Source organism: Apodemus sylvaticus, chromosome 20, assembly GCF_947179515.1.
Source record: "Apodemus sylvaticus chromosome 20, mApoSyl1.1, whole genome shotgun sequence".
Taxonomy (NCBI): domain Eukaryota; kingdom Metazoa; phylum Chordata; class Mammalia; order Rodentia; family Muridae; genus Apodemus; species Apodemus sylvaticus.
In genome coordinates this window covers 55438965-55466575 of record NC_067491.1, presented here as the reverse complement: position 1 = coordinate 55466575, position 27611 = coordinate 55438965, and the positions used below count along the sequence as shown (strand labels likewise).

General features: G+C 37.1%; 1 protein-coding gene across 1 annotated transcript; it reads left to right on the top strand.

The window, feature by feature from the left end:
• Positions 1-324: 324 nt before the first annotated feature.
• On the top strand, positions 325-23990 carry LOC127670573 (vomeronasal type-2 receptor 116-like). Its single transcript, XM_052165074.1, has 6 exons — positions 325-530; positions 7346-7611; positions 7968-8815; positions 9587-9811; positions 12400-12496; positions 23083-23990. Exons 1-6 carry the CDS (start codon positions 325-327, stop codon positions 23988-23990), a joined length of 2550 nt encoding a protein of 849 aa, XP_052021034.1.
• Positions 23991-27611: the final 3621 nt, after the last annotated feature.

Sequence of the window (27611 nt, the reverse complement as noted above, 5' to 3'; positions counted from 1 at the left end):
AAGAGAATATTGTCCTTGGGGCATTCATGTCATGGACATGGAAGAAATTATGGCACCCAGAGCTGGAGTGCATGGCCTTCATAACATGTTTTCTTACTAGTCTTGAAAAATATTGCAGACCTCATATCCAGATCCCGAGGCCAGAATAGTTCAGATGTATCTAGGGAGTATGACACAATATTGTATAAGGGAACTAGGGGATATAAATGTGTCCTCCTTCACCAAGTCATTCACAGTCATAAAAGAGGCACAGAGGTGTGTGTGTTATGTTTGTCTGCACGAGGAACTGTTTTTACATCTGCTCAGTCTTAGATACTGGAAGACATGAGGGAGCAGTGTGCTCTCATTGTGTCCTTATTGCTTCTGAAGCTTTCTCTCATCTTGTGCAGTTTGACAGACATCAGCTGCTTTTGGAGAATAAAGTACAATGCAGATGATGATGGAGATATGAGAACTGACTGTTACTTTTTTCTTTTCCTGTCTCCAGAATTTGTAGAGGAAGATTTTTATAACACTCTCATTGATTTTAGGTAAATCATTACCTTCTCCACTTCCTGCCTAAATGTCATGAATAAAAAAACTGTTATGTTCTTTCCTCTGAAATTATAAACTACAGAAAATTTTCTCTTTAAAATCATTATTTTAATATTTTCAAATGCATTTCATTGTAGTGTGTATTTTTTATGTTAGACGCCAGTTCACTGAGATATAAGGTAAGAGAGCCTGCCTCCTCATGAATCTCCTTATGTTGAGTGTTGTCATTGCACAGTGTCTGATGATCTGACATGAAAACAGAATCCACACCACTGGCACGAGATTATTATAAAAAGCCTGCATCACAGTATCTTCACGTTTCTGGAAAGGATTCCCTAATTGTATTTTTTGAGTCACTGAGATGCACTATCATATCATCTGCAAAAAAAGATACTTTGACTTCATTCTTTCCATCATTTATCTCCTTGATTTATTGTCTTATTTCTCTAGTTAAAACTTCAAGTAGTATAATGCATAAATATTATAGAAGTGAGAAGCATTGTCTTGTTCCTGATTTTACTGGAATTGCTTTGTGATTCCACTTAACATGATGTTGGCTATAGGCTTAGTCTAATTTGGCTTTATTATTTTTTACATATGTCCCTTATTTCCATAATTGCTCTAAAACATTTATGAGAAAATGTGTTAAATTTTATAAAATAATTTTTAGCATGAGCTGATTATGTTTTTTGTTTTTTAGCTTGTTTATATGGTGGATTGCATTGATGTATATTTGGGTCTTCAGAATAAAAGTTTCCAATTTTCTCAGGAACTGCCAGACTGATTTTCAGACTGATTTTACTAGCTTGTAGTCCCACTAGCAATGGAGAAGTATTTCTGTTTCTCCACATCCTTGCCAGCATCTGCTGTCACCTGAGTTTTTGAACTTAGCCATTCTGACTGGTATGGGGTGGAATCTTAAGGTTGTTTGGATTTGCATTACCCAGATGACTAAAGATGTTGAACATTTCTTTAGGTGCTTCTCAGTCATTTGGGATTCTTTAGCTGTGAATTCTCTGTTTAGCTCTGTACCCCATTTTTAAAAATTGGGTTACATGGTTCTCTGGAATCTAACTTCTTGAGTTCTTTGTTTATTTTGGATATTAGCCCTCTATCAGAAGTAGGATTGGTAGAGATCTTTTTCCAATCTGTGGCTTGCCATTTTGTCCTATTGACAGTATCCTTTGCCTTATAGAATCTTTGCAATTTTATGAGGTCCTGTTTGTTGATTGTTGATCAGATTGTTGATTGGTGTTCTGTTCAGGAACTTTTCCCCTGTCCCATGTGCTGGAGGCTCTTCTTCACTTTCTTTTGGATTAAATTTGGTGTATCTGTTTGTATGTTTTACCTTCATTTTGATTAAAGTATAAAAAAGTCTTTAATTTCTTTTTTTATTTCTCTCTTGACTAAGTTATCATTGAGTAGAGTATTGTTCAGCTTCCATGTGTATATGGGCTTTCTGTTGTTTTTGTTATTATTGACAACCAGCCTTAGTTAGTGGTGATTTGATAGGATGCATGAGATTATTTCAATCTTGTATATGTTGAGGTCTGTTTTGTGACCAATTATTTAGTTCATTTTGGAGAAGGTACCATACGGTACTAAAAGAAGGTATGTTCTATTATTTAGGATGAAATGTATAGATATTTGTTAAATCCACTTGGTTCATAATTTCTGGTAGTTTCACTGTGTCTCTGTTTAGTTTTTATTTCCACGATCTTTCCTTTGATGAAAGTGGGGTGTAGAAATCTCCCATTATTATTGTGTGAGGTAAAATGTGTGCTTTGAACTTTAGTAAAGTTTCTTTTATGAATGTGGGTGCCCTTATATTTGGAGCATAGATGGTCAGAATTTTCCTTTGATGAATAGGTAGATTTTTCCTTTGATAGATATGAAGTGTCCTTCCTTATCTTTTTTTGATGACTTTTGGTTGAAATTCAATTTTATCTGATATTAGAATGGCTTCTCCAGCTTGTTTCATGGGACCATTTGTTTGGAACATTGTTTTTTAGCCCTCTACTCTGAGATAGTGTTTGTGTTTGACACTGAGGTGCATTTTCTGAAAGCAACAAAATGCTGGGTCCTGTTTAAGTATCCAGTCTGTTAGTCTATGCCTTTTTATTGGGGAAGTGAGTCCATTGATGTTAAGAGATAATAAGGAACAGTGATTGTTGCTTCCTGTTATTTTTGATGTTATTTTTAAGTTTGTGTTACTATCTCCTTTTGGGTTTGTTGAAAGAATCTTACTTTCTTACTTTTTCTAGGGTGTAGTTTCTCTCCTTGTACTTGTGTTTTTCATCTATTATCCTTGGTAGGGCTGGATTTGTGGAAAAGATATTGTGTAAATTTGATTTTGTCATGGAATATCTAGGCTTTATCATCTATGGTAATTGAGAGTTTTGCAGGGTATAGTAGATTTTGTATGCATTTGTGTTCTCTGAGGTCTGTATGCAATCTACCCAGCATCTTCTAGCTTTTATAGTCTCTGGTCAGAAGTCAGGTGCAATTCTGATAGGACTGCCTTTATATATTACTTGACATTTCCGCTTATTCATTTTAATATTCTTTCTGGGTTTTGTGCATATGGTGCTTTTAATATTATGTTATGGGAGGATGTTCTTTTCTAGTACAATCCATTTGGAATTCTGTAGGCTTCTTTTATGTTCATGTGCATCTCTTTCTTTAGGTTAGGGAAGTTTTCTTCTATAATTTTGTTGAAGATATTTACTGGCCCTTCAAGCTGGGAATGGCTATTCTCTTCTATACCTATTATCCTTAGGTTTGGTCTTCTCATTGTGTCCTGGATCTCCTGGATGTTTTGGGTTAGGAGCTTTTGGCATTTTGCATTTTCTTTGACTGCTGTGTCAATGTTTTCTATGGTATCTCCTGTGCCTGAGATTCTCTCTTCTATCTCTTGTATTCTGTTGGTGATGCTTGTATTTCTTTATTGTTTCTATTTCCATTTTTAGATTGTGGATGGTTTTGTTCAATTCCTTTACCTGGTACATTTTGTTTTCCTTCAATTCTTTAAGGGATTTTTGTGATTTCTCTTTAAGGGCTTCTCTACCTGTGACCTGTGTTCTCATGTATTTCTTTAAGGGTGTAATTTATGTCCTTCTTAAAGTCCTCTATCAGCACCATGAGATGTGATTTTATTTATTTATTTTTCATTGGCTATTTTATTTATTTACATTTCAAATAAAAATTCCTTTCCTTGTTTCCCCACTGAAAGCCCTCTATCCAATCCATCCTCCCAAGGCTCACCAACCCACCCACTTCTGCTTCCTTGTCCTAGTATTCCCCTATACCAGATATAATTTTAAGTCAGAGTTTTGCTTTTCTGGTGTGTTGGGGTATCCAGGGATCACTGTGGTGGGAGAACTGGGTTCTGATGATGTTGAGTAGCCTTGGTTTCTATTGTTTAGGTACTTCTCCTTCCCTCTCTCCATCTGGTTATCTCTGGTGTTAGCTGTTCTTCTTGTCTCTGACTGTGGCTTGTCCCTCTTGCAAGCCTCTGTGTCAGTGCTCCTTGGAGACCAGCTATCTCTGAGAGGAATCTGAGTATGAAGTGCTATGGTACAGAGTCAGCTCTGGGGTTCAGAGAGAAACCAGAGGGATCCTGTCCTCAGCTGTTCCTTGGTACCTGTGTACTGATGGCTCTGGGAGGATGCCTCTTGGGCCAGGAATTTGAACAGAAGTGGTGGTCTTACCTGTGCTCGTTGGTGTGTCAGTTCTCCTGGGAGGCCAGGTGTCCCATACTTGTATTTGTGTGTGTAGTGCTGTGACACAGGATCAGCTCTGGGTGTAAACAGAAACTGGAAGTCTCCTGTCCCAGGCTGCTCCTAGGTTCCTGTGTCCTGTCGGTTCTTGTTGGTTCCCTCTGAGCAGCAGTGGTAGTTTTTCCTCAGTTCACAGGCTTGTCTACACTCCTTCTCTCCAGGTGCTATTTGGGTATGGAGCCCTGTGTCAGAGGATCAGCTCAGGGACTGATGGAAACCCCTGTCTACTCTTTCTTGGTGTATTTACTTCTTTTTTTCTAGAGATTTCAGGTGTTCTTTTAAATTGCTAGTATGAGAGCTGTCTAATTTCTTTGTGAAGGCATTTAGTGATGTCAACTTTTCTCTTAGCATTGCTTTCATTTTTACCCATAAGTTTGGGTATTTTGTGCCTTAATTTTCATTGAATTTTTGAAACTCTTTCATTTATTTTTTTCTTTGATAAATTTGTCAATGAGTATAAACTTACTTAATTTCTATGAGTTTGTGTGCTTTCTGCTGTTTCTGTCCACCTTTAATTCATGGTGTTCTGATAAGATGCAAGGTTTTTTTTTTTTTTTTTTTTTTTTTTTATCTTCTGGTATCTGCTGAGGCTTGATTTGATTTGTCATGGAGTTCTGTTCAGATTTGGTCTTCTAATAGTGTATTGTGATGCTAAATACTAGCTGCCAAGGCCTGGTTGTCCTACAGGGATGAAAGAATCCTAAAGTAGACCCAAGGGATTCTAGGTAACCTTGCCTCCTAATTTAGACCTGGCTGGTGAATAAGGATACTTATAGCAGAAGAGAGATAGGCCAGATTTGAGTTCCTGGGTTTGGGGGTGTAAAGAGAGATCATGAGAAGAATAGCGAGAAGGTGTTGAGAGGACAATGTTACATGGTGTAGGACTGAAATTGACCATGAGTGCCAGTCATTTGGATCTAAGATATGCCCAGATGGAACATGATTATTGATCGGAAAGTAAATTCTAACAGTTTAGAGCGTAGATATCCTCCCAGCTCTAGTGGTATAAACAGTTATTGTAAAACTAAAGGTGTGTGTCTTTCATCTGGGAACTGAATGCTCAAAGGCTGCATAGAACTCCCCCAGCTCAATATTAAATATGAACTACAACAAATTACCAAAACATTGTGGGGGCAAGAACTCACATTTACACTTGATCTTAGCCAAAAGGCCGAGAAGCTATTAAGAACTCACATTTAACAAAATTGATTTCAGAAACTCCAATTAAAATGTGTGCTGTCTCTTTAAGACTAGGAAGATGGGGAGAAATAGTTCATTTGAAAGGTTTGGTTTTTCCTAAGTCTTGTGAGGTGGTAAGGGAGAGTCTGGGAATATTATGAATGCTGGTTTGGTACACATGATTCCAGGAGGTGATTCCTGGCGTTGAAGAGTAGACTAAAATACAGCTATGTGTCCAACCCCAAACCGATTGGCAAATGTCAGAACTCATAAGCTATAAATTGTCAGACTCAAAAGTCAGCCTGGGCTCTTCCATGGTGCTGCTGTGTTGCTGTAGAGATTCAGCCTAATCCTGCAAATGTGGAAAGCCCTAGCTGTGCAGTGAGGCAGGCAAAGTCCTGCTGCGCAGAGAGCAGAGAGTGGGGCTTCATACATCCTGCAGTCAAAAGAATTATAGAGAATAACCTGAATTAAGGTGTCAATGCTACCTTAAGCAGCTGGTTTCCTTGAACGTGGGCTCCCATGTGGAAACTGGTGACCGCTCAGTCTAGCAAATGGCACATGGCTCAAGTCAAAAACCCTCAGCGAATGAAAGGCAATTTGAATGAAGTAAAATAACGAGAAAAATATTAAATTAATTTATACAAAGAACAGGGTATGTAGGATATTTATCCACATAGATTTTAATTTCCAAAGAAGGATGGAATGGAAATTGATATAAATATTTTGAAGCATACATAGATAATAAATGAATAAATGAATAAATAAATAAATAAATAAATAAGGAAATGAATAAATAAATAAATAAGGAAATAAATCTAGGCCTTTGATCTGAATACTTGGGAGACCATGGCAGAGACAGGTAGGTTCCTTGTGTGTTCGAGGCTTGCCTAGCCTACAGAAAAAATTCAAGTCAGTCTGGCCAATGCAAAGGAACTCTGTCTCAATAAATCATATTAATTGTTTTATATTATCAAAATGAAGGTACTCATAAGTGAAATGATTTTAATTGTATGGTGTATTCCCTTTTCATCAGAACAAAATAGCGTAGGCCTTTTAAAAAGGTGTGTGGGTAGCAGGTACTGCTGGATTGAATCAATCTATACTTTTTGTGACATCAGATTGCTGAACCAGGGATATGCTGTTTGGAAGAGAGGCTCTACATTTTTGTTAAGAGGAAAGAAGAAAAAGGCTTTGGAATTTTTCTAAAGTAACAAAGATCAGATTTGATAAATGGAGATTCCCTGAAGATCTCAGTTGCAGACAGGAGAAAATTCAAAGGACCAAATGCACTAGTAATGTATAGTGCTAATATACTCTCTTTTGAAACCACTCTGAAATATATATGTATCCAGCCAGAACTTCAGCTAATATGTCCAATAAATGTTGTTGGCTACAAAATTCTCATAACTAATTACAAATAGTCTTTTCATATGAATGGAGTTTTGAATTCACGCAGTTTGAATATATGATCAAACTAATCTCTGAAGAAAAGACAGTTGTGATTCAAGTCACATTTTTTTTTTATTTTTCTCTAGAATGAGAATTGAAAGACCAATATATAGCAAACTGGATGTCTTATGTTGTGTTCTAGTTCATGGATGGAATTCAGAGATCAAACAAGCACTTTATGAATTTTCATTAACTCAAAATATCTCATATAAGAGTCATCTAGTTTGATGAATTCTGAAAATAATTTCAGCTTTAAAGGTCTCTTCTTCTATGCCTTTATATTAGGGCAGATAGAATTTAAGCAGAAATATATAGGGGATATAGTGTAAATATTACTTCAATTGATTTGAATATTTCATGTCTGCAACATCCTCCATAATGCTACTGTGCTTTTTTTTTAGAATACCAACATGGAAATATGAGTTTATTCTTATACTGCTTTTTGCTACTGATGAGATTAACAGGAACCCCTACCTTTTACCCAACATGTCTTTGATATTTACCTTCCCTGTTGACATGTGTTTTGATACATTGGAAATAATTGATGAAATAAATTTACCACAAAAAAATAATAATTTTCCAAATTATGTGTGTATATTTCCTGGATGTGACATAGGTCTTACAGGACCATCATGGACTATGTCTTTAAAACTGGAACTCTCTTCCAGTTCTCAAAAGGTGAGGCTCTCTGGGAAAAGAAGAGTTAACGGTTGGTCTGTGCCTATCCCAAGTTCCCACAGAGAATGAATGGGCAGCATGGGTCTGGATGTGCTTGTCTTTATATTCTAAAGTATTAAGGAATCAGATATTGACAGGACAGTAAAGTTTATATCATGAGAATGAATGAACTGGAAAAATAAGCAAATGTTTTATTGAACTTTCAGATAAATATTATATTCAGATAAATATTATAGAATCCAATAGGAATAATACAGAACATTTACAGGGTAAACTTATCGTCCTTTGGAGGAGTTCTGGAAGGTAAGTAACACAACTCATAGCTGAGAATGGACTTCCAGCCAGTCATATTACTCACATTGTTTCCTCTGTTCTTCATCCTTCAGATTTTCTTTGGACCATTTCATCCTATCCTGAGTGACAATGTCCGATTTCCCCATGTCTACCAGATAGCACACAAGGATACATGTTTACCTCATGCCATGGTCTCTTTAATGGATTATTTTACATGGAACTGGATCGGGTTGCTCATTTTGGATAATGACCAGGGAACTCAGTTTCTCTTGGATTTAAGAGAAGAGATGCATAGAAATGGAGTCTGTTTAGCCTTTGTGAATGTGATCCCTGATAGCGTGCAGACATACATGACCAGGGCTGAAATATATGATACTAGAATCATAACATCTTCAGCAAAGGTTGTTATCATTTATGGTGAAATGATCTCTACCCTAGAAGGTAGCTTCAGAAGATGGGTATATTTAGGTGTACAGAGAATCTGGGTCACCACCTCACAATGGGATGTCATCACACGTAAAAGAGATTTCATCCTTGATGCCTTCCATGGCACTGTCACTTTTGCACAGCATCATGTTGAGATATCTAAATTTAGAAACTTTATGGAAACAATGAACACTTCAAAATATCCAGTAGATATTTCTCAAATGAGACAGAAGTGGAATTCTTTTAATTGTTCAGGTTCCAATACCAACTATAGCTCAATGAATCATTATTCTTTCAACACTTCATTGGAATGGTTATCCCAGCATAATTTTGATATGGTCCTGAGTGAAGAAGGTTACAATTTATACAATGCTGTGTATGCTGTGGCCCACACTTACCATGAAGCCATTCTTCAACAAGTAGACTCTCAGGAAACAGAAGAATCCATTGGAATATTCTATGATTGTCAGAAGGTAAGGTATCTTACTTTCTATAATACTTAAATTATGTTATTTTTAAATGGCTTCAGAAATGCTGCTATAAATTTGGCAGAGACTTCTCTCAATATCAGGATTTATATAACTTAAAACTCCCTAATGTAAACTTTGTAGATAAATAGATTGAACAACACTAACATTCAATGTATGACAACATTTTTATATGAAGATTAGTTACTTTTGTCAGAATATTTCTCAATATTTTGCCAAATTAGTTTAATATTTGAAATAGTAACTGGAATTTTTATCATAAAATTTTCAAGTGACAACTAGCATTTTTCTTAACAAATAGAATTCACATTGGTCAAGGTCATGCATAATTATTTTATGAAGTGTCAATTAATTGTATACACAGTTATATGGACTTTGTTCTTATTAAACTTATTTTTTATATCTGTGTTGTATTTACATGATTTTAAAACCCCCTGTCTTCCTGTTAACAACTCCTAGAACCTCCACTCTTTCTGAATTTTATGACTTCTGACTCTTTTCATGTAATTAATAAATGTTCACATCTCTGTCATTATGTTACTCAATTGTTCAAAAACATTTGTTTTGTCAATTTCTGTCATAAAATATATATGAAGTTTTTTTTTTTTACCTGTGAGATATCTTGTGTTCCATTAGGTAGGACACCTTCAATACAGTTGCTTTCCTGTAATATATTATAAATTATTGGACATTCACAGTGTCACTTTGCCTTAGTGAGTTGGCATATGTAATCATCTAATGATGCATCTCATTTAGATTGCTTCATTGCTGAAGAAGAGGGTATTTACTAATCCTGTCGGAGAACTGGTGAACATGAATCTAAGAGAAAACCTGTGTGCAGAATATGAGATTTTCAACATTTGGAATTTTCCTCAAGGCTTTGGACTAAAGTTGAAAATAGGAGGTTACTTCCCTTATTTCCCAAAGAGTCAACAACTGCACATATCTGAAGACTTGAAGTGGGCCATGGGAGAAACACCGGTGTGTACACTGTAATTTTTATTCTTTTCTGCATGTTTATTTTATAAAATTTTGTGGCACTGGGTCATGGGTTAGTGGTAGAGAACAACTTCATGTCTTGTGACAGAGTCAAGCACCCACATATGATCGTTTACAAATTGCTGTAAATCTAGCTATTGGAGATCCAGTGGCTCTGGCTTCCTTGGAATATCCCAGGAGGCAAAAACATGTATAAAAACTTGAAAATATGGTAAAGATATTTAGCCTATTAAATTTTGTAGTAAGACTAGTAAGTACTCTTAACTATTGAACCATCTCTCTAGTGTCCCAAATATTTCCTTGCTTTGTCAGCCACGGGGACGTTGAAGCAATGGCACCACAGAGGCAACGAGCATGCCTAGAGTATTTTGAGTCAACCAGCTTGGCATGGGAAAGAACTGATTTTAAGACCAGTGCACACAATATTTAAGATGAATCTGGAGTGCCTTATGATGGCAGAAAGTAAAACCTGTAAAACACATTTAACAAAATAACAGTGAGGGGATGTAAAAAAGAAATAGTATATATATATGAATAAAACTGCATTTAACAATATATTATAATATATAGCATATTATATATTTATATAATAGAAATATATTTAAAACATCTACAATATACTATAAATAATATGTATATACTGTATAATTATATATAATATATGCATTATTTATACTATATTAATATAAATTAGTTATATAATATATAATTAATAATATAATACATATTAATATAATATATATTACAACATATATATTCAGTTCTGTTTCCTTAGAGAACTCTGACTACACTATGTAATGAAATCTTTGAACTAGTTGCTAAGCATTCAATAAACTAGAATTGATTTAAGGAATAAAGTCTCTTAAATGAAAAGTATACTCCTACACACAGAGTTATTTTTCTTATCAGTATATAGCTTTAGAAAAGATGCCATCAAACCACATAACCCTAAACTATTTTGACACTGATGGAGATATGGGTAACTATTTTTATATTCCCAACTCTTCTTACATGGTTCTACGGACCACAGTAAACTAATATATTCTGCACAGCATTTGAGTTTCTCTTTTCTTGTACACACTCTATTGCTCTTCGTATTAAGCAAGATTATTTGCAATTATATATCTGTCCCTATTTTACTTTTTTTCATGGCAATCTCTGACCTCCCACCTGGTCCCCACCTCACAGTAGTCTGTCGTTCCATTCTGCATCCCCTTCTTCTCTGAGAGGGTGGGCACCCCTTGGGTACCCCCCACACTCTGGTGTGTCCAGTTTCTGCACAGTTATATGCATTCTTTTCCACTGAGGATAAACATGGCATCCCTGTTGGGAATGGATTCCACAGATAGGCAGCAGCTTTAGAGTCAGCCTTTGCTCCAGTTGTTGGGTTGTAGCCAACTATCAGAATGAGCATGGGAACCCCGATGGAACAGTTAGGGGAAGTAATGAGGGAGCTGAAGGAATTTGCAACACCATAAACAACAGTATCAACCAACCAGACCCCTGAGAGCTCCCAGGGACTAAATCACCAACCAAAGAGTTCACATGGCGGAACCCATAACTTCAGGTGCATATGTAGCAGAGGATGGCCTTATGTGGCATCAGTGGGAGGGGAGGCCCTTGGTCCTGGGAAGGCTTGATGCCCCAGTTTAGGGGAATGCTACTTGAGTGAAGTGGGAGTGGGTGGGTGAGCACCCTCATAGAATTGGGGGGAGGGGAATGGAATAGGGGATTTGTGGAGGGAAAACCAGGGAATGGGATAACATTTGAAATGTAAATAAATAAAACATTAAAAAATTGCAAAAATTAGCCCAGAAGCCCTGAATACCCAAGGCACAAATTGCATAACAAATGACTCCCATGTAGAAGTATGGAGAGGGACCTGATCCTGGAAAGGATTGATCTAGCATGGGAAGGGAATATAAGGACAGAGAAAAAGGAGGGAGGTGATTGGAGAAGGGATGGAGAGAAGAAGGTTTATGGGACATATGGGGAGGGGGGATCCTGGAAAGGGGAAATCATTTGGAATGTAAACAAAGAATAGAGAAAATAAAAATATTAAAAAAATTGCAAAAATAGTTTCAAAATATTAATATTATAATTATATAACATGCAGAAATATCACACAAAAATTGGTTCGATGTTTTCTTTATATTTTTATTGTTTTATTGATTTACATTTCAAATGTTGGCCCCTTCCCGGTCCTTACTCCATAAGCACACAACCACATACCCCTTCCCATTCACCTCTAAGTGGTGTTCCCCCACCAACTCCCACATATCCCTCTAGCATCTCTCTTTTCTGGGGCATCAAGCCTCCACAGGACCAAGTACATCCCAACCCACTGAGGACAGAGAAGGCAGACTTCTACATATGTAGTGGGGTCATAGACAAGTCCACATATACTCTTTCATTGATGGCTTAGTTCCTGAGAGTTCTGAGGTGTCCAGTGATACTAATGTTCTTCCTATGTGGTTATAATCCCATTCTACTCCATTAGTCGTTACCCTAACTCTTCCATTGGCTCAGTACAATGGTTGGCTGTAAGTTTCTACATCTGTCTTAATCAGGTGCTGGTCGACCCTTCCAGAGAACAGCCATGCCCAGCTCCTGTCTGTAAGCACATCATGGCATTAGCACTAGTGTTAGGGTTTGGTGCCTGCCCATGTAATGGACCCCACTTGGTCTGGTCTCTGGATGGCCTTTCATTCAATATTTGCTTCATTTTTTGTCCCTTCTTTTCCTTTAGACAGGAACAGTTCTGAATTAAAAATTTTGAGATGGGTGCATGGCCCAATTCCTCAATTGAGGGCCATTTCAATGTACAGGTGGTATCTGCAGGTTCCATATTCCCACTGTTGGGAATTTGGGCTAATGTTATCTCCACTGGGTCCTGGGATCCTCTCACATTCCTGGTTGCTGGCACTTTCTAATTGATATCCCATCTCCCATCCCACACCCTGTATAGTTCTATGATTCTCCAGACCCTCTGTACTTCTCTCCTTTCTGCATGTATACATGATTCTGCCCTCAATTTCACTTCTGCCTATCATACCTCTCCCACCAAGATCACTTATCCCTCTGCTTCCCATGATTATTGCTCCCCCTTCTAAGTTGAACTGAGGCATCCACAGTTGAGCCTTCCTTCTTGTTAAGCTTCATATGGTCTGTGAATTGAATCCTGGAACATTTTGGCTAATATTCACTTATCAGTGAGTAAATACCATGCATGTCCTTTTGGGTCTAGGTTACCTCACTCAGGACGATATTTTCTAGTTTTATTCATTTTCCTGCAAAATTTGTGAAGTCTTCATTTTTAATAGCTGAGTAGTATTCCATTGTGTAAATATACCACATTTTCTGTATCAATTCTTTGGTTGAAGGCCATCAATGTTGTTTCCAGCTTCTAGTCATTGTAAATAAAGATGCTACCGACATAGTTTAGTATGTGTCCTTGTGACATGGTGAGGCATCTTTTGGGTATATGCCCAGGAGTAGTATAACTGAGTCTTAAGGTAGTACTATTTTCAATTTTTTGGAGAACCTTGAGGTTAACTTAAATAGTAGTTGCATTAGTTTGCAATCTCACTAGCAATGGAGGCGTTTTTCTACTTCATATCTTTGCCAGCATCTTCCATTATCTGAGTTTTTAATCTTACTCATTCAGATTGTTGTAAGGGAGAATTTCCATTTTGATTTGCATTTCCCCAATGACTTAGGATGTTGAGCACATCTTTATGTGCTTCTTGGCCATTAGAGATTCTCAGTTGAGAATTCTCTGTTTAGCTCTGTACCCCATGTTTTAATTAGGTTATTTGGTTTGTTGGTGTCTAACTTTTCAAGTTCTTTATATACTTACATATTAGCCCTCTGTCTGATTTAGAGTTAGGGAAGATCTTTTCACAATCAGCACACTGCCATTTTGTCCTACTGACAGTGTCATTTGCTTTACCAAAGCTTTTTTTTTCCCATGAAGTCCTGTTAGTCAATTGTTGATCTTAGGCCTGAGCCATTGGTGTTTTGTTCTGGAAAAGTTCCTCTGTGCCAATGAGTTTGAGGCTATTCCCATTATCTGTTCTGTTATATTCAGAACAGATATATGGTTTTATGTGCATGTCCCTGTTGCACTGGAACTTGACCTTTGTACAAGGAAATAATTATAGATCAATTTGCCTTCTTTTACTTGCAGACTGCCACTTAGGCCAGCAGCACCATTCTTTGAAGATGCTTTCTTTTCCCACTATATGGTTTGGCTTCCTTGTCAAAGATCAAGTATCAATAGGTGTCCAAGTTTATTTCTTGGTCTTTGATTCTATTCCATTGATCCACATGTCTTTCTCTACCAAAACCATGTGCTCTTTATCACCATAGGTCTGTATTACAGCTTGAGGTCAAGGATGGTGATTCCCGCAGAAGTTCTTTAATTGTTGAGAATGGTTTTCACTGTCCTGTTTTGTCTTTTTTGTTATTCTCTATGAAGTTGGCAATTGCTGTTTCTATCTCTGTGAAGAACTGAGTTAGGATTATGATGGGGATTATATTGACTCTGTAGATTTGTTTTGTTTTAGTAAGAAGGTCATTTAATTATATGATCCTGCTGATCCATGAGCATGGGAGATCTTTCCATCTTCTGAGGTCTTCTTTGATTTCTTACTTGAGACACTTGAAATTCTTGTCATACAGTTCTTTCGCTTGCATTTTTAGAGTTACACCAACATATTTTATATTATTTGTGTCTACTTTGAAGGATATCACTTCCTTACTTTCTTTCTCATTCTGTTTATCACTTATATAAAGGAGGGCTACTCATTTATTTGAGTTAGTTTTATGTCCTGCCATTTTGGTGAAGTTGTTTATAAGCTGTATCATTTCTCTGGTGGAATTTTGGGCATTGCTTATGCATATTGTCATATCTCCTACACATAGTGATACCTTCACCTTTTACTCTGCAATTTTTATCCCTTTGATCTCCTTTTATTGTCTAATTGCTCTAGCTAGAACTTTGAGTATTATATTGAATAAATAGGGAGCGAGTGGGCAGCTTTGTCTTGTTTCCAATTTTAGTAAGAGTGCTTAAGTATTCTCTCCATTTAATTGGATGTTGCCTATTGGTTTGCTGTATATTGATTTTTATTATGTTTACATATGTGCCTTGCATTCCTGATTTCCCCAAGACTTTTAAAAAGAAGGGGTGTTATATTTTGTCAAAGACTTTTTTCAGCATCAAATGAGATGACCCTGTATTTTATTCTTTGATTTTAGCTAGTGGATTACATTGATCAAGTTCTGTATTTTTTCCAGTTCCAACCATTTGCCTAAAATTTTCATGAATTCATTGTTTTTAATTGCTGAGTAGGATTCCATTGTATAAATATACCACATATTCTGTATCCATTCCTTCATTGAGGGACATCTGGGTTCTTTCCAGCTTTGGCTATTATAAATAAGGCTGCTATGAACATAGTGGAGCATGTGTCCTTATTGCATGCAGGGGAATCCTCTGGGTATATACCCAGGAGTGGTATAACAGGGTCCACTGGAAGTGTCATCCCCAGTTTTCTGAGGGACCGCCAGACTGATTTCCAGAGTGGTTGTACCAGCTTGCAATCCCACCAGCAGTGGAGGAGTGTTCCTCTTTCTCCACATCCTTGCTCACCCCTGCTGTCTCCTGAGTTTTTAATCTTTGCCATTCTGACTGGTGTGAGATGAAATCTCACAATTGTTTTGATTTGCATTCCCTTAATGATTAATGATGTTGAACATTTCTTAAGGTGCTTCTCAGCCATTTGAAATTCTTCAGGTGAAAGTTCTTTTTTTAACTCTGTACCTCACTTTTAATAGGGTTATTTGGCTCTCTGGAGTCAAACTTCTTGAGTTCTTTGTACTGGATATTAGATCTCTATCATATGTAGGATTGGTAAAGATCTTTTCCCAATCATCTTTTGGTTGTTGTTTTGTGTTGATAGTATCCTTTGCCTTACAGAAGCTTTGCAATTTCATGAGGTTCCATTTGTCAATTCTTTTTTTTTTATTCGATATAATTTATTTACATTTCAAATGATTTCCCCTTTTCTAGCGCCCCCCCTCCCCGAAAGTCCCGTAGGCCCCCTTCTCTTCCCCTGTCCTCCCTCCCACCCCTTCCCAGTTCCCCGTTCTGGTTTTGCCGAATACTGTTTCACTGAGTCTTTCCAGAACCAGGGACCACTCCTCCTTTCTTCTTGTATCTCATTTGATGTGTGGATTATGTTTTGGGTATTCCAGTTTTCTAGGTTAATAACCACTTATTAGTGAGTGCATACCATGATTCACCTTTTGAGTCTGGGTTACCTCACTTAGTATGATGTTCTCTAGCTCCATCCATTTGCCTAAGAATTTCATGAATTCATTGTTTCTAATGGCTGAATAGTACTCCATTGTGTAGATATACCACATTTTTTGCATCCACTCTTCTGTTGAGGGATACCTGGGTTCTTTCCAGCATCTGGCAATTATAAATAGGGCTGCTATGAACATAGTAGAGCATGTATCCTTATTACATGGTGGGGAATCCTCTGGGTATATGCCCAGGAGTGGTATAGCAGGATCTTCTCGAAGTGAGGTGCCCAGTTTTCGGAGGAACCGCCAGATTGCTTTCCAGAGTGGTTGTACCAATTTACAACCCCACCAGCAGTGGAGGAGTGTTCCTCTTTCTCCACACCCTCTCCAACACCTGCTGTCTCCTGAATTTTTAATCTTAGCCATTCTGACGGGTGACTCTTACCAAACATGTGAAAGATCTGTATGACAAGAACTTCAAGACTCTGAAGAAGGAAATGGAAGAAGACCTCAAAAAATGGGAAAACCTCCCATGCTCATGGATTGGTAGAATCAATATAGTTAAAATGGCCATTTTGCCAAAAGCACTATACAGATTCAATGCAATACCCATCAAAATCCCAACTCAATTCTTCACAGAGTTAGAAAGAGCAATTATCAAATTCATCTGGAACAACAAAAAACCCAGGATAGCTAAAACTATTCTCAGCAACAAAAGAAAATCTGGGGGAATCAGTATCCCTGACCTCAAGCAATACTACAGAGCAATAGTGTTAAAAACTGCATGGTATTGGTACAGTGACAGGCAGGAGGATCAGTGGAAGAGGATTGAAGATCCAGAAATGAACCCACACACCTATGGCCACTTGATCCTCGACAAAGAGGCTAAGAACATCCAATGGAAAAAAGATAGCCTTTTCAACAAATGGTGCTGGTTCAACTGGAGGGCAGCATGCAGAAGAATGCTAATTGATCCATTCTTGTCTCCTTGTACTAAGCTCAAATCCAAATGGATCAAGGACCTCCACATAAAGCCAGACACTCTGAAGCTAATAGAAAAGAAACTGGGGAAGACCCTTGAGGACATCGGTACAGGGAGAAAGTTTCTGAACAGAACACCAATAGCGTATGCTCTAAGAGCAAGAATTGACAAATGGGACCTCATAAAATTACAAAGTTTCTGTAAGGCAAAGGACACCATCAAGAGGACAAATCGGCAACCAACACATTGGGAAAAGATCTTCACCAATCCTACATCAGATAGAGGGCTAATATCCAATATATATAAAGAACTCAAGAAGTTAGACTCCAGAAAACCAAACAACCCTATTAAAAAATGGGGTACAGGGTTAAACAAAGAATTCTCACCTGAAGAACTTCGGATGGCAGAGAAGCATCTTAAAAAATGCTCAACTTCATTAGTCATTAGGGAAATGCAAATCAAAACAACCCTGAGATTTCATCTTACACCATTTGTCAATTCTTGATCTTACAGCAGAAGCTATTGGTGTTCTAATCAGGAACTTTTCCCCTGTGCCCATGTATTCCAAACTCTTCACCACTTTCTCTTCTATTAGATTCAGCGTATCTAGCTTTATGTGGATGTCCTTGATCCACTTGGACGTGAGCTTTGTACAGGTAGATAATAATGGATAAATTTGCATCATTCTACATGTTGACTGTTAGGTGAACCAGCACCATTTGTTGAAAATGCTGTCTTTTTTCCACTGGATGGTTTTTGCTCCTTTGTCAATGTTCAAGTGACCATAGGTATGTGGGTTCATTTTTGGGTCTTCAATCTATTCCATTGATCTTCCTGCCTGTCTCTGTACCAATACCATATAGCTTTTATCACTATTGCTTTCTGGTAGAGCTTGAGGTCAGGGATGGTGATTCTTCCAGAACTACTTTTAGTATTGAGAATCATTTTTGCTATCCTTGGTTTTCTGTTATTCCAGATGAATTTGAGAGTTGCTCTTTCTAACTCTATGAAGAATTGAGTTGGAATTTTGATGGTTATTGCATTGAATCTGTAGATTGCTTTAGGCAAGATGGACATTTTTACTATATTAATCCTGCCAATACATGAGCATGGGAGATCTTTCCATCTTCTGAGATCTTCAATTTCTTTCTTCAGATAATTGAAGTTCTTGTCATACAGATCTTTCACTTGCTTGCTTAGAGTCACACAAAGATACTTTATATTATATGTGACTGTTATAAATGGTGTCATTTCTTTAATTTCTTTCTTAGCCTCTTTATCCTTTGAGTATAGGAAGGATACTGATTTGTTTGAGTTAATTTTATATCCAGCCACTTTGCTGAAGTTGTTTATCAGGTTTACATGTTCTCTGGTGGAATTTTTGGGCTCATTTAATTATACTATCCTATCATCTGCAAATAGTGATACTCTGACTTCTCCCTTTCCAATGTAAAATCCTTTGATCTCCTTTAGTTCTCTAATTACTCTGGTTAGGAATTCGAGTACTATATTGAACAGGAAGGGAAAGAGTGGAAAACCTTTGCTTCTATTGATGTTGAGATATATATATATTTAAATTTATTGATATATTTATTTACATTTCAAATGATTTCCCCTTTTCTGGTCCCCCACTCCCGAAAGTCCCATCAGTCCCCTTCCCTCCCCCTGTTTTCCCACCCAACCCTTCCCACTTCCCTGTTCTGATTTTGTTCTATACTGCTTCACTGAGTCTTTCCAGAACAAGGGGCCACTCCTCCATTCTTCTTGTACCCCATTAGTAGCAAAAGGACACTATAGAGATACACTATATATACATTAATTAAGAATAAATTTAATCAAGGGGATAAGAATGGATCGATTTGCATTCTTCTGCATGCTGTCAGTTGAACCAGCACGATTTGAAAGGCTGTCTTTTTCCACTGGATGTTTTTAGTTTCTTTGTCAAAGATCAAGTGACCATAGCTGTGTGGGTTCATTTTTGTGTCTTCAGTCTATTCCATTGATCTGCCTGCCTGTCACTGTACCATGACCATTTACTTTTTACCAGTTTTGCTCTGTAGTTTTGCTTGAGACCCAGGATTCTGATTCCCCCAGTTCTTATATCCTGGTTTTTTGTTATTCCCCATGAAGTTGAGAATTGCTCTTTCTAACTCTATGAAGAAGTAAGTTGGGATTTTGATGGGGATTGCATTGAATCTGTAGATTGTTTGCGGCAAGATGGCTGTTTTTATTATATTAATCCTGCCAATCACAAGTTTGGAGGTCTTTCTATCTTCCGAGGGCTTCTTCAATTTCTTTCTTCAGAGGCTTGAAGTTCTTGTCATACAGATGTTTCACTTGTTTGCTTACAGTCACATCAATATACTTCATATTGTTTGAGACAATTGTAAAGGGTACATTTCCCTATTCTCTTTCTCAGCCTGTTTATCTTTTGAGTATAGGAATACTACTGATTTGTTTGAGATAATTTTATATCCAGCCACTTTGATGAAGTTGTTAATCAACTGTAGAATTTCTCTGGTAAAGTTTTTGGGGTCACTTAAGTGTTCTATCATATCATCTGCAAATAGTGATACGTTGATTTCTTCCTTTCCGATCTGTATCACTTTGACCTCCTTTTGTTGCCCAATTGTTCTAGCCTTAACTTGAAGTACTATATTGAATAGATATGGAGAAAGAGGGCAGCTATTCCCTGATTTTAGTGGCATTGCTTCAAGTTTCTCTCTACTTAGTTTGATGTTGGCTATTGGTTTTCTGTATATTGCTTTTACTATTTTTAGATATGGGTGTTGAATTCCTGATCTTTCCATGACTTTTATCATGAAGGGATGCTGAATTTTGTCAAATGGTTTTTCAGCATCTAATCAAATGATCATGTGTTTTTTATGACCATTGAGTTTGTTTATGTAGTGGATTACATTGATGGATTTCCATATGTTGAACCATTCTTGCATCCCTGGCATGAAGCCTACATGATTGTGGTGAAAGATTGTATTGATGTGTTCTTGGATTTAGTTGGCATGAATTTTTTTTGAGTATTTTTGCACAGATATTTTCATAAGTGAAATTGTTCTGAAGATCTCTTTCTTTGTTGGATCTTCATGTGGTATTGGTATCAGCATAATTGTGACTTGATTGAATGAGTTGTGTAGTGTTTCTTCTCTTTATTTTTTGTGGTATATTCGAAGACTGTTCATATTAGTTCTTTGTTCTACTAGAATTCTGCACTAAAACCTTCTGGTCCTGTGCTATCTTTGCTAGAGCATCTTTTTGGGTATGTGTCCAGAAGTGGTATAGTTGTGTCTTCAGGTTGAACTATTTCCAACTTTTTAAAGAACCATAAAGTTGTTTTTTAGAGCAGTTGTACAGGTTTGCTGGAGTGTTCACATTTCTCCATATCTGGGGCCTGCTTGTGCTGTCACTTGAGTTTTTTATCTTAGCCATTCTGATTGCTGTAAAGTGAAATCTCATGGTTGTTTTGTGCTGCATTACCCTGATGGATTAGCATACTGAACATTTCTGTAAGAGCTTCTCAGCCATTCAAGACTCCTGTCTTGAAAATTCTATTGAGGCCTGCAACCCAATTTTAATAGGGTTATTTGGTTCTCTGGAGTCTAAATTTTTGAGTTATTTGTATATTTTGGATAATAACCCTTGTTCAGGGAAGATCTTTTCCCAATATGCAGGATGTTCTTTTCTCCCATTGATGGTATCCTTTGCCTTACCAAAGTCTTTCCGTTTTTTTATGAAGTCCCACTTATCAATTATTGAACTTAGACTCTGAGACGTTGGTGTTCTGTTCAGGAAAATTTCTCCTGTGCCAATAATGTGTTCAAGGCTATTTCCCCACTTTCTCTTCCATTAGATTTAGTGTTTCTGGTTTTATTTTCTTTTCGTTGACACATTTGTACTTGAGTTATGTGCAGGATGATAAAAATGGATTGATTTCCAATTTTCTACATGCGAATCACAAGTTAGACCATCACTACTTTTTGAAGATATTTTCTTTTTCCACTTTATGGTTTTGAATTCTTTGTCAAAGATCAAGTGTATATTCCTGTGGGGATTTATTTCTGGGTCTTTGATTCTATGCCATACATTGACCTGTCTGTCTCTGTATCAATAGCATGTGATCTTTATCACCATTTCTCTGTAGTACACTTGCAAGACAGGGATGGTGATCACCCCAGAAGTTCTTTTATTTTGCAGAATTGTTGAGATTATCGTGCAATTTTTATTTTCCATATGAAGTTTAGCATTGCTCTTCCCATGCCTTTGAAGAGTCGTGTTGGAATTTTGGTGGGTATTGCATTGAACATGCAGATTTCTTTGGTCACATGGTTATTTTCACTGTTAATCCTACTGCTCAGTAACCAGGCTACAGTTACTGGTTTTGTTTCTCTAATTTATTTCTCAGCAACTAAACATTTCTACAAACAAAGGCTACTGACTGGTTTGAGTGTAATTTTATATCCGCCACTTTGATGAAGTTGTTCGTTAGCTTTAGAAGTTCTCTTGTAGAATTTTGGGGATCCCTTATACATATGATCATTCTGCAAATAGTAATACCTTGACTTCTTCCTTTCCAATTTTTATCCCATTGATCTCCATTTGTTGTCTAATTGTTCTAGCAATAATTTCAAATAGTATATTTCAAAGATAGGGAGAGAGATAGTGAGCATCCTTGTCTTGCCCCTGATTTTAATGTGATCGATTCACCATTCTCTCCATTCAATTTGATGTTGCCTATTGTCTCAGTGTATAAAATTTTTATTATGTTTACACATGGGTCATGAATTTCTGCTCTCTTCAAACCTTTATTCATTTATTTATTATTTATTTTTCTTTTTCATTATTTTCAAGTTAAAATATATAATTATTGTATTATATGCTCATTATTGTTTTGCCTGCATGTATGTCTATGTGAGTATATCAGATCCACTGTAATAGGAATTAAAGGAATCTGTGAACTCCCACAATGCATCTGGGATTGAACCCTGGTCCTCTGGAGGAGCTGTCAATGAATGCTCTTTACCGCTGAGCCATTTTTTTCTGGAATTCACTCCCTTTTAAGCTTTTTTAAAAAATCAAACAAATGAAATTTATTTTAAAATATACAACTCAGTGTTGACATATTTTTGTCCTTGTTTTTTAAGTATGTTTCTTGTATGAAACAGAATGATGGAACCTCTTTACATAACCCAGCCTCTCAGACTGTGTCTATTTATTGGGGAGTTGAGTATGCTGATGTTTCTTGAGAAGGCATGTTTCTAGAGAGGTAACTGAGAGTTTTATACAGCATCTTCAGGCAGCAGGATTTAAAAATCCATTGGATTGTTGGAGGTTTTAAAATCTCATAGCCTATGCTTATTGGCCCACTTTCTTCAACTAGGACACAGCTTCTAGTCATTTCAAATTTTGGTACTCAATAAATAATAAATAATAATAATAAATAATAAATAACAAGCAGATAAATATGACCCCATGTGTGTCATTCTCATTCAAACAACCCCATGTAACCTACTTTTGGTGTCTTACAGTTTTTGTTATACCATAACAAAAAATGAAGTTATTCTAGCTTCATAAGTACTTATGATGTACCAGTTTCAAAACTTTAAAATAAAAATCAGAAAGATTATACATTTCAACATTTAATGCCCAAGAAATTCACCAATTTGTGATCTTTTAAATTATGACTTTTAAAAACTTTTATCAATATCAGAGATAATTCTTAAAAGTAAGTGTCTTCTCTCTTTATCTTGAAAGTGGTATGTTATACTACCAGGGACAAACTGCTTCAGCGCATCATGATCTTACTGCTCCCTACAACATCAAACAAGAGAATTGTTGCTGAACAACAAAATATTTATTGTGATATCCTCTGATTAATACAGATACTAAATGATCGAGTGTATAATGAGGAAATTTATTAAGGTTTCTTGTTAATGTTCTCCAGCAGATCTGGAACAGTGTGTGAGCTGTCTACCTGATGAGTATGCCAACATAGAGCACACACACTGCCTGAAAAGGCATCTCTCCTATCTGGCCTATGAAGACCCACTGGGAATGGCTCTTGCTTGCATGTCCCTGTGTTTCTCTGTACTCACAAGTCTTGTATTTGGTACTTTTGTGAAATACAGTGACACTCCCATTGTGAAGGCCAACAACCGCAATCTCAGTTACATCCTATTAATCTCCATCACACTCTGTTTCCTCTGTGCTTTGCTTTTTATTGGGCATCCTAACATGGGTACCTGCATCCTGCAGCAGATCACATTTGGTGTCTTTTTCACAGTGGCTTTATCTACTGTCTTGGCCAAGACAATTACTGTGGTTCTGGCTTTCAAGATTACTACTCCAAGAAGAAGAATGAGATCAATGTTGATATCAGGGGCACCTAACTTTGTCATTCCCCTCTGTACGCTGATCCAACTTGTTCTCTGTGGAATATGGCTAGCAGTACCACCTCCTTTTATTGATACAGATACACAGTCTGAACATGGGCAGATCATCATTGTGTGCAACAAAGGCTCAGTCTTTGCCTTCCACCTTGTGCTGTCATATTTGGGATCCTTGGCTCTGGGAAGCTTCACTGTGGCTTTCTTGGCCAGGAATCTGCCTGATAGATTCAATGAAGCCAAATTCCTAACCTTCAGCATGCTGGTGTTCTGCAGTGTGTGGGTCACCTTCCTTCCTGTCTACCACAGCACCAAAGGGAAGGACATGGTGGCTGTGGAGGTCTTCTCCATTTTGGCTTCCAGTGCAGGACTTTTAGTCTGCATCTTTGTTCCAAAGTGTTATGTTATTTTGAAAATGCCAGATTCAAACTGTCTTCAAAATTACACGAATAAATTACGATATTAAAACTTGCATAGTATTACATTTTAAAATACCTATATTTATTTTCCTGAGAATAACCACCTCTTCCATTTTTAGATTTAATAACTTGCCTGTAATACTTTTGTAGCCTTGAGTCGTTTTGATATCTCCCCCATGCAGTTTAGCATGTTCTTTTATGTGTTTCTTGCTTAGCTCACATTTTGGGGACATGTGGGTCAGATTGTACATTATACCTTCTATTTCTTGAAAACATATTCTCACAACAAGCTTTATAATCCATTGGCCCTCAAGATATTCCTGTTCTAGAGAAAGCATTCATTCTCCTGTACAAGGAGATGCTCATTTCCACAGCTGAGAAGGAATCAGACTCAGCTGAGCTAAATGACTCAGACATTGCCCCCTCTACTGTAAGTAAATGGCCATTACACCAAGTGGAAGGAGTGTCTCTTAGCTCTTAGAACTTGAGATGACAAAACAGGTTTTACTAGGGCAAACAGAGTAGAGTTTGAGTCTTGCTATGCAGGATGCATTGTAGTGTGTCAGAGAACTGTGTCACCAGTGCTTTGGAAGCTGAAGACTCAGAAGGATTTCTGAGATTTTGGAAGCATGAATAATATATGCACAGGTACAAGCCACAAAATATCCTAGTAGTGCAAGTGGACATGGACTCCAAGTCCTATCCCTGAACAAATATTTTCTCTTCATATCTGTTTACAAGAGAAAATCAGTTTTCTACAGTGTAGTTGTAGTGGTCATGCCACCCACATTCCAGAGACGGGTCATGTCTTGTGTTGTAGTTGAAAAACACAACACACAGACAGAATGGCTAAGATCAAAAACTCAGGAGATAACAGGTCGTGGTGAGGATGTGGAGAAAGAGGAATACTCCTCCACTGCTGGTGGGTTTGCAAGATCGTAAAACCAGTCTGGAAATCAGTCTGGTGGTTCCTCAGAAAACTAGGCATGATATTATCAGAGGACTACACCATAATACTCCTGGGCATATACCCAGAGGATTCCCCATATGTAATAAGGATACATGCTCCACTATGTTCATAGCAGCCTTACTTATAATAGCCAGAACCTGGAAAGAACCCAGATTTCCCTCAGTGGAGGAATAGATACAGAAAATGTGGTATATATACACAATGGAGTACTATTCAGCCATTAAAAACAATGAATTCATGAAATTCTTAGACAAATAGATGGAACTGGAGGATATCATCCAGAGTGAGGTAGCCCAATCACAAAAGAACACACATGGTATGCATTCACTGATAAGTGTATATTAGCCTAGAAGCTTGGAATACCCAAGTCACAATTCACATATCAAATGGTGCTCAAGAAGAAGGAAGGAGTGGCCCCTGGTCCTGGAAAGGCTCAGTGCTGCAGTGTAGGGGAGTACCAGGACAGGGAAGAAGGAAGGAGTGGATTGGGGAACAGGTGGAGCAAAGAGGTCTTGTGGGACTTTCAGGGATGGAGGATCCAGGAAAGGAGATATCATTTGAAATTAAATAAAGAATACATCGAATAAAAAAAAAGGAAAACACAATACAAATTTTCTTTTGTTCATGTTGTGGGGCACTTTTCTTTGTTTCCTTTAGGCATCATTTCATCTTATTCTGTTTTTTTTTTATTACAATTTCCATTTTAAACGTTTGTATAGTTGCCTGGGAAGGGGTGGATGGGGGGAACAAGGGGAAGGAAGAGAGCTTATGGGACTTTCAGGGACTTTTGAAATGTAAATAAAGAATATATTGAATAAAAATAAATAAATAAACATTGTTTTTTTTAAGAGATGGAAAAGAATTAAGACAAAATTGGATTCACACAATCTTATGTTAATGTTGTATTGCTGTTTTGCTGAAGACAACAGGCACATAAAACACTGAAACATGGATTTGAGCAAGTACCTACCTAAAAACTTCACTCTTACTAAGTAGTCTTCATGGTAATCAATGGTATTTTGCATGTTTCCAGAGGAAAAAGATAAACACCAAATCAGGTAAAAACCCTTTAATCCCCTATAGTACCCTGCCTACAACATACACTAGTAAAAAATTGGAACAAATCCCATGGGATTTGGTTTAAGGTTTACCCTCTGAGATGGACCGGTTATATATACAATTGGGGTGAATATTGTTTTGAGACTAGATCGGCCATACACATATTGGGCAATCACATATTATTATGGAATGTAGCCATAAAATGAGTCCTAACAACATTCTACTATAGTCATAGATCATTCTCAAGCTTAGACATAATAAGAGAAATTGCCTTCTGCAGTAAATGCCTGAATGTAATTACAGTGACTCTCCATGTGCACATATTGAGAGACCTTGGAACGCTCAGTAATGAATTGCATGATTCCACTATTTCCTTTTCTGCATAACACAGGGAACCCTGCAAGAGAGTTGTTAGGAAGATGTAAGTTTCAGAGTGGATAGAGAACACCAAGAAAACACATCCTTCTAAACATAGTAGGACAATTACAGTTAAGAATTTATAGACAGTATGCCAGCATGGATATATTTGAGGTTGATGGCTTCCCAATGTTAAGTATGGAAGTCATTACAAAACCTGGATCCTAATCAAGAAGCTATGTCCAAATGAAAATTAAGGTGATAGGTAAAGAGATAGATAGATGGAGAGAGAGAGAGAGAGGAAAGAAAGAAAAATTAAAAAAAAAAACAGCTTGTTTTTCTGATTCCTGTTTAGGATGCAAACTACTGAGGAGGCCAGGTCTTCTGCCAAGCAGTAGATGATGGTCAACAGAAAGCAAACTCAGTAGTACTTTTCCTCTTATAACAGGATTTTCAATTTTTTTCCTTTTATGGAGTTTCTGTGCACGCCTATAGGTGTATACCTATACAGAAAGATGTGTGTCTTATGCTTTTTTTTTAGCACTTTGTATGTTAATACAATGTATTCTATTTTAATGTCTGCTTATTTTCCAGAGGCAGGAGTGAAGATGTGGATTTGGTTTGTCCTAGAGGTGAGGAGAATTTCAGAGTAATTAGGGAAGGAGAACCATGCTTGCTTTGTTTTGTTCTAGAGATGTCAGGTGTACTGATAATTTGCTAGTGTAGAAACTCTCTTTTTTACAGGGGCCTTCACACTATGAATTTGTCTCTTAGCAAGCCTTCATTGTATCTTATATATTTGGGTATGCTGTGTCACCAATTTCACTGAACTCTAGAAGTCTTTAATTTCTTTTTGTATTTATTCTCTGACCAAGTTATTATTTAGTAGAGAGTTGTTCAATTTCCACAACTATGTGGTCTTTCTATTGTTTTAGTTGTTATTGAAGACTAACCTCAATCTATGGTGATCTGATAGGATGCATGGGAATACTTCAATCTTCCTGTATTTGTTGAGGCTAGTTATTTTGATTGATTATATAGTCAGTACCAGAGAAGGTACCATAAGGTACTGAGAAGATGTATTGTTTTGTTTTAGGGTAAAATGTTTTTGTATGTATTTTTCAATACATTTATTTGGTTCATAACTTCAAACTTAGTTTCTCTGTGTCTCTCCTTAGTTTTTGCTTCAATGATCTGTCCATTAGTGAGGGTGGTGTTGAAATCTCCCACACTGAAACTAATAGAAAAGAAACTGGGGAAGACCTTGAGGACATGGGCACAG

Excerpts from the sequence above, each read along its gene's own strand:
- LOC127670573 (XM_052165074.1), top strand. The coding sequence starts at position 325 with ATGAGGGAGCAGTGTGCTCTCATTGTGTCCTTATTGCTTCTGAAGCTT. Across the intron at positions 7,612-7,967 it reads AAAACTGGAACTCTCTTCCA|TCATATTACTCACATTGTTT; the intron begins GTTCTCAAAAGG and ends ACTTCCAGCCAG. Across the intron at positions 12,497-23,082 it reads AGGGTTTGGTGCCTGCCCAT|CAGATCTGGAACAGTGTGTG; the intron begins GTAATGGACCCC and ends AATGTTCTCCAG.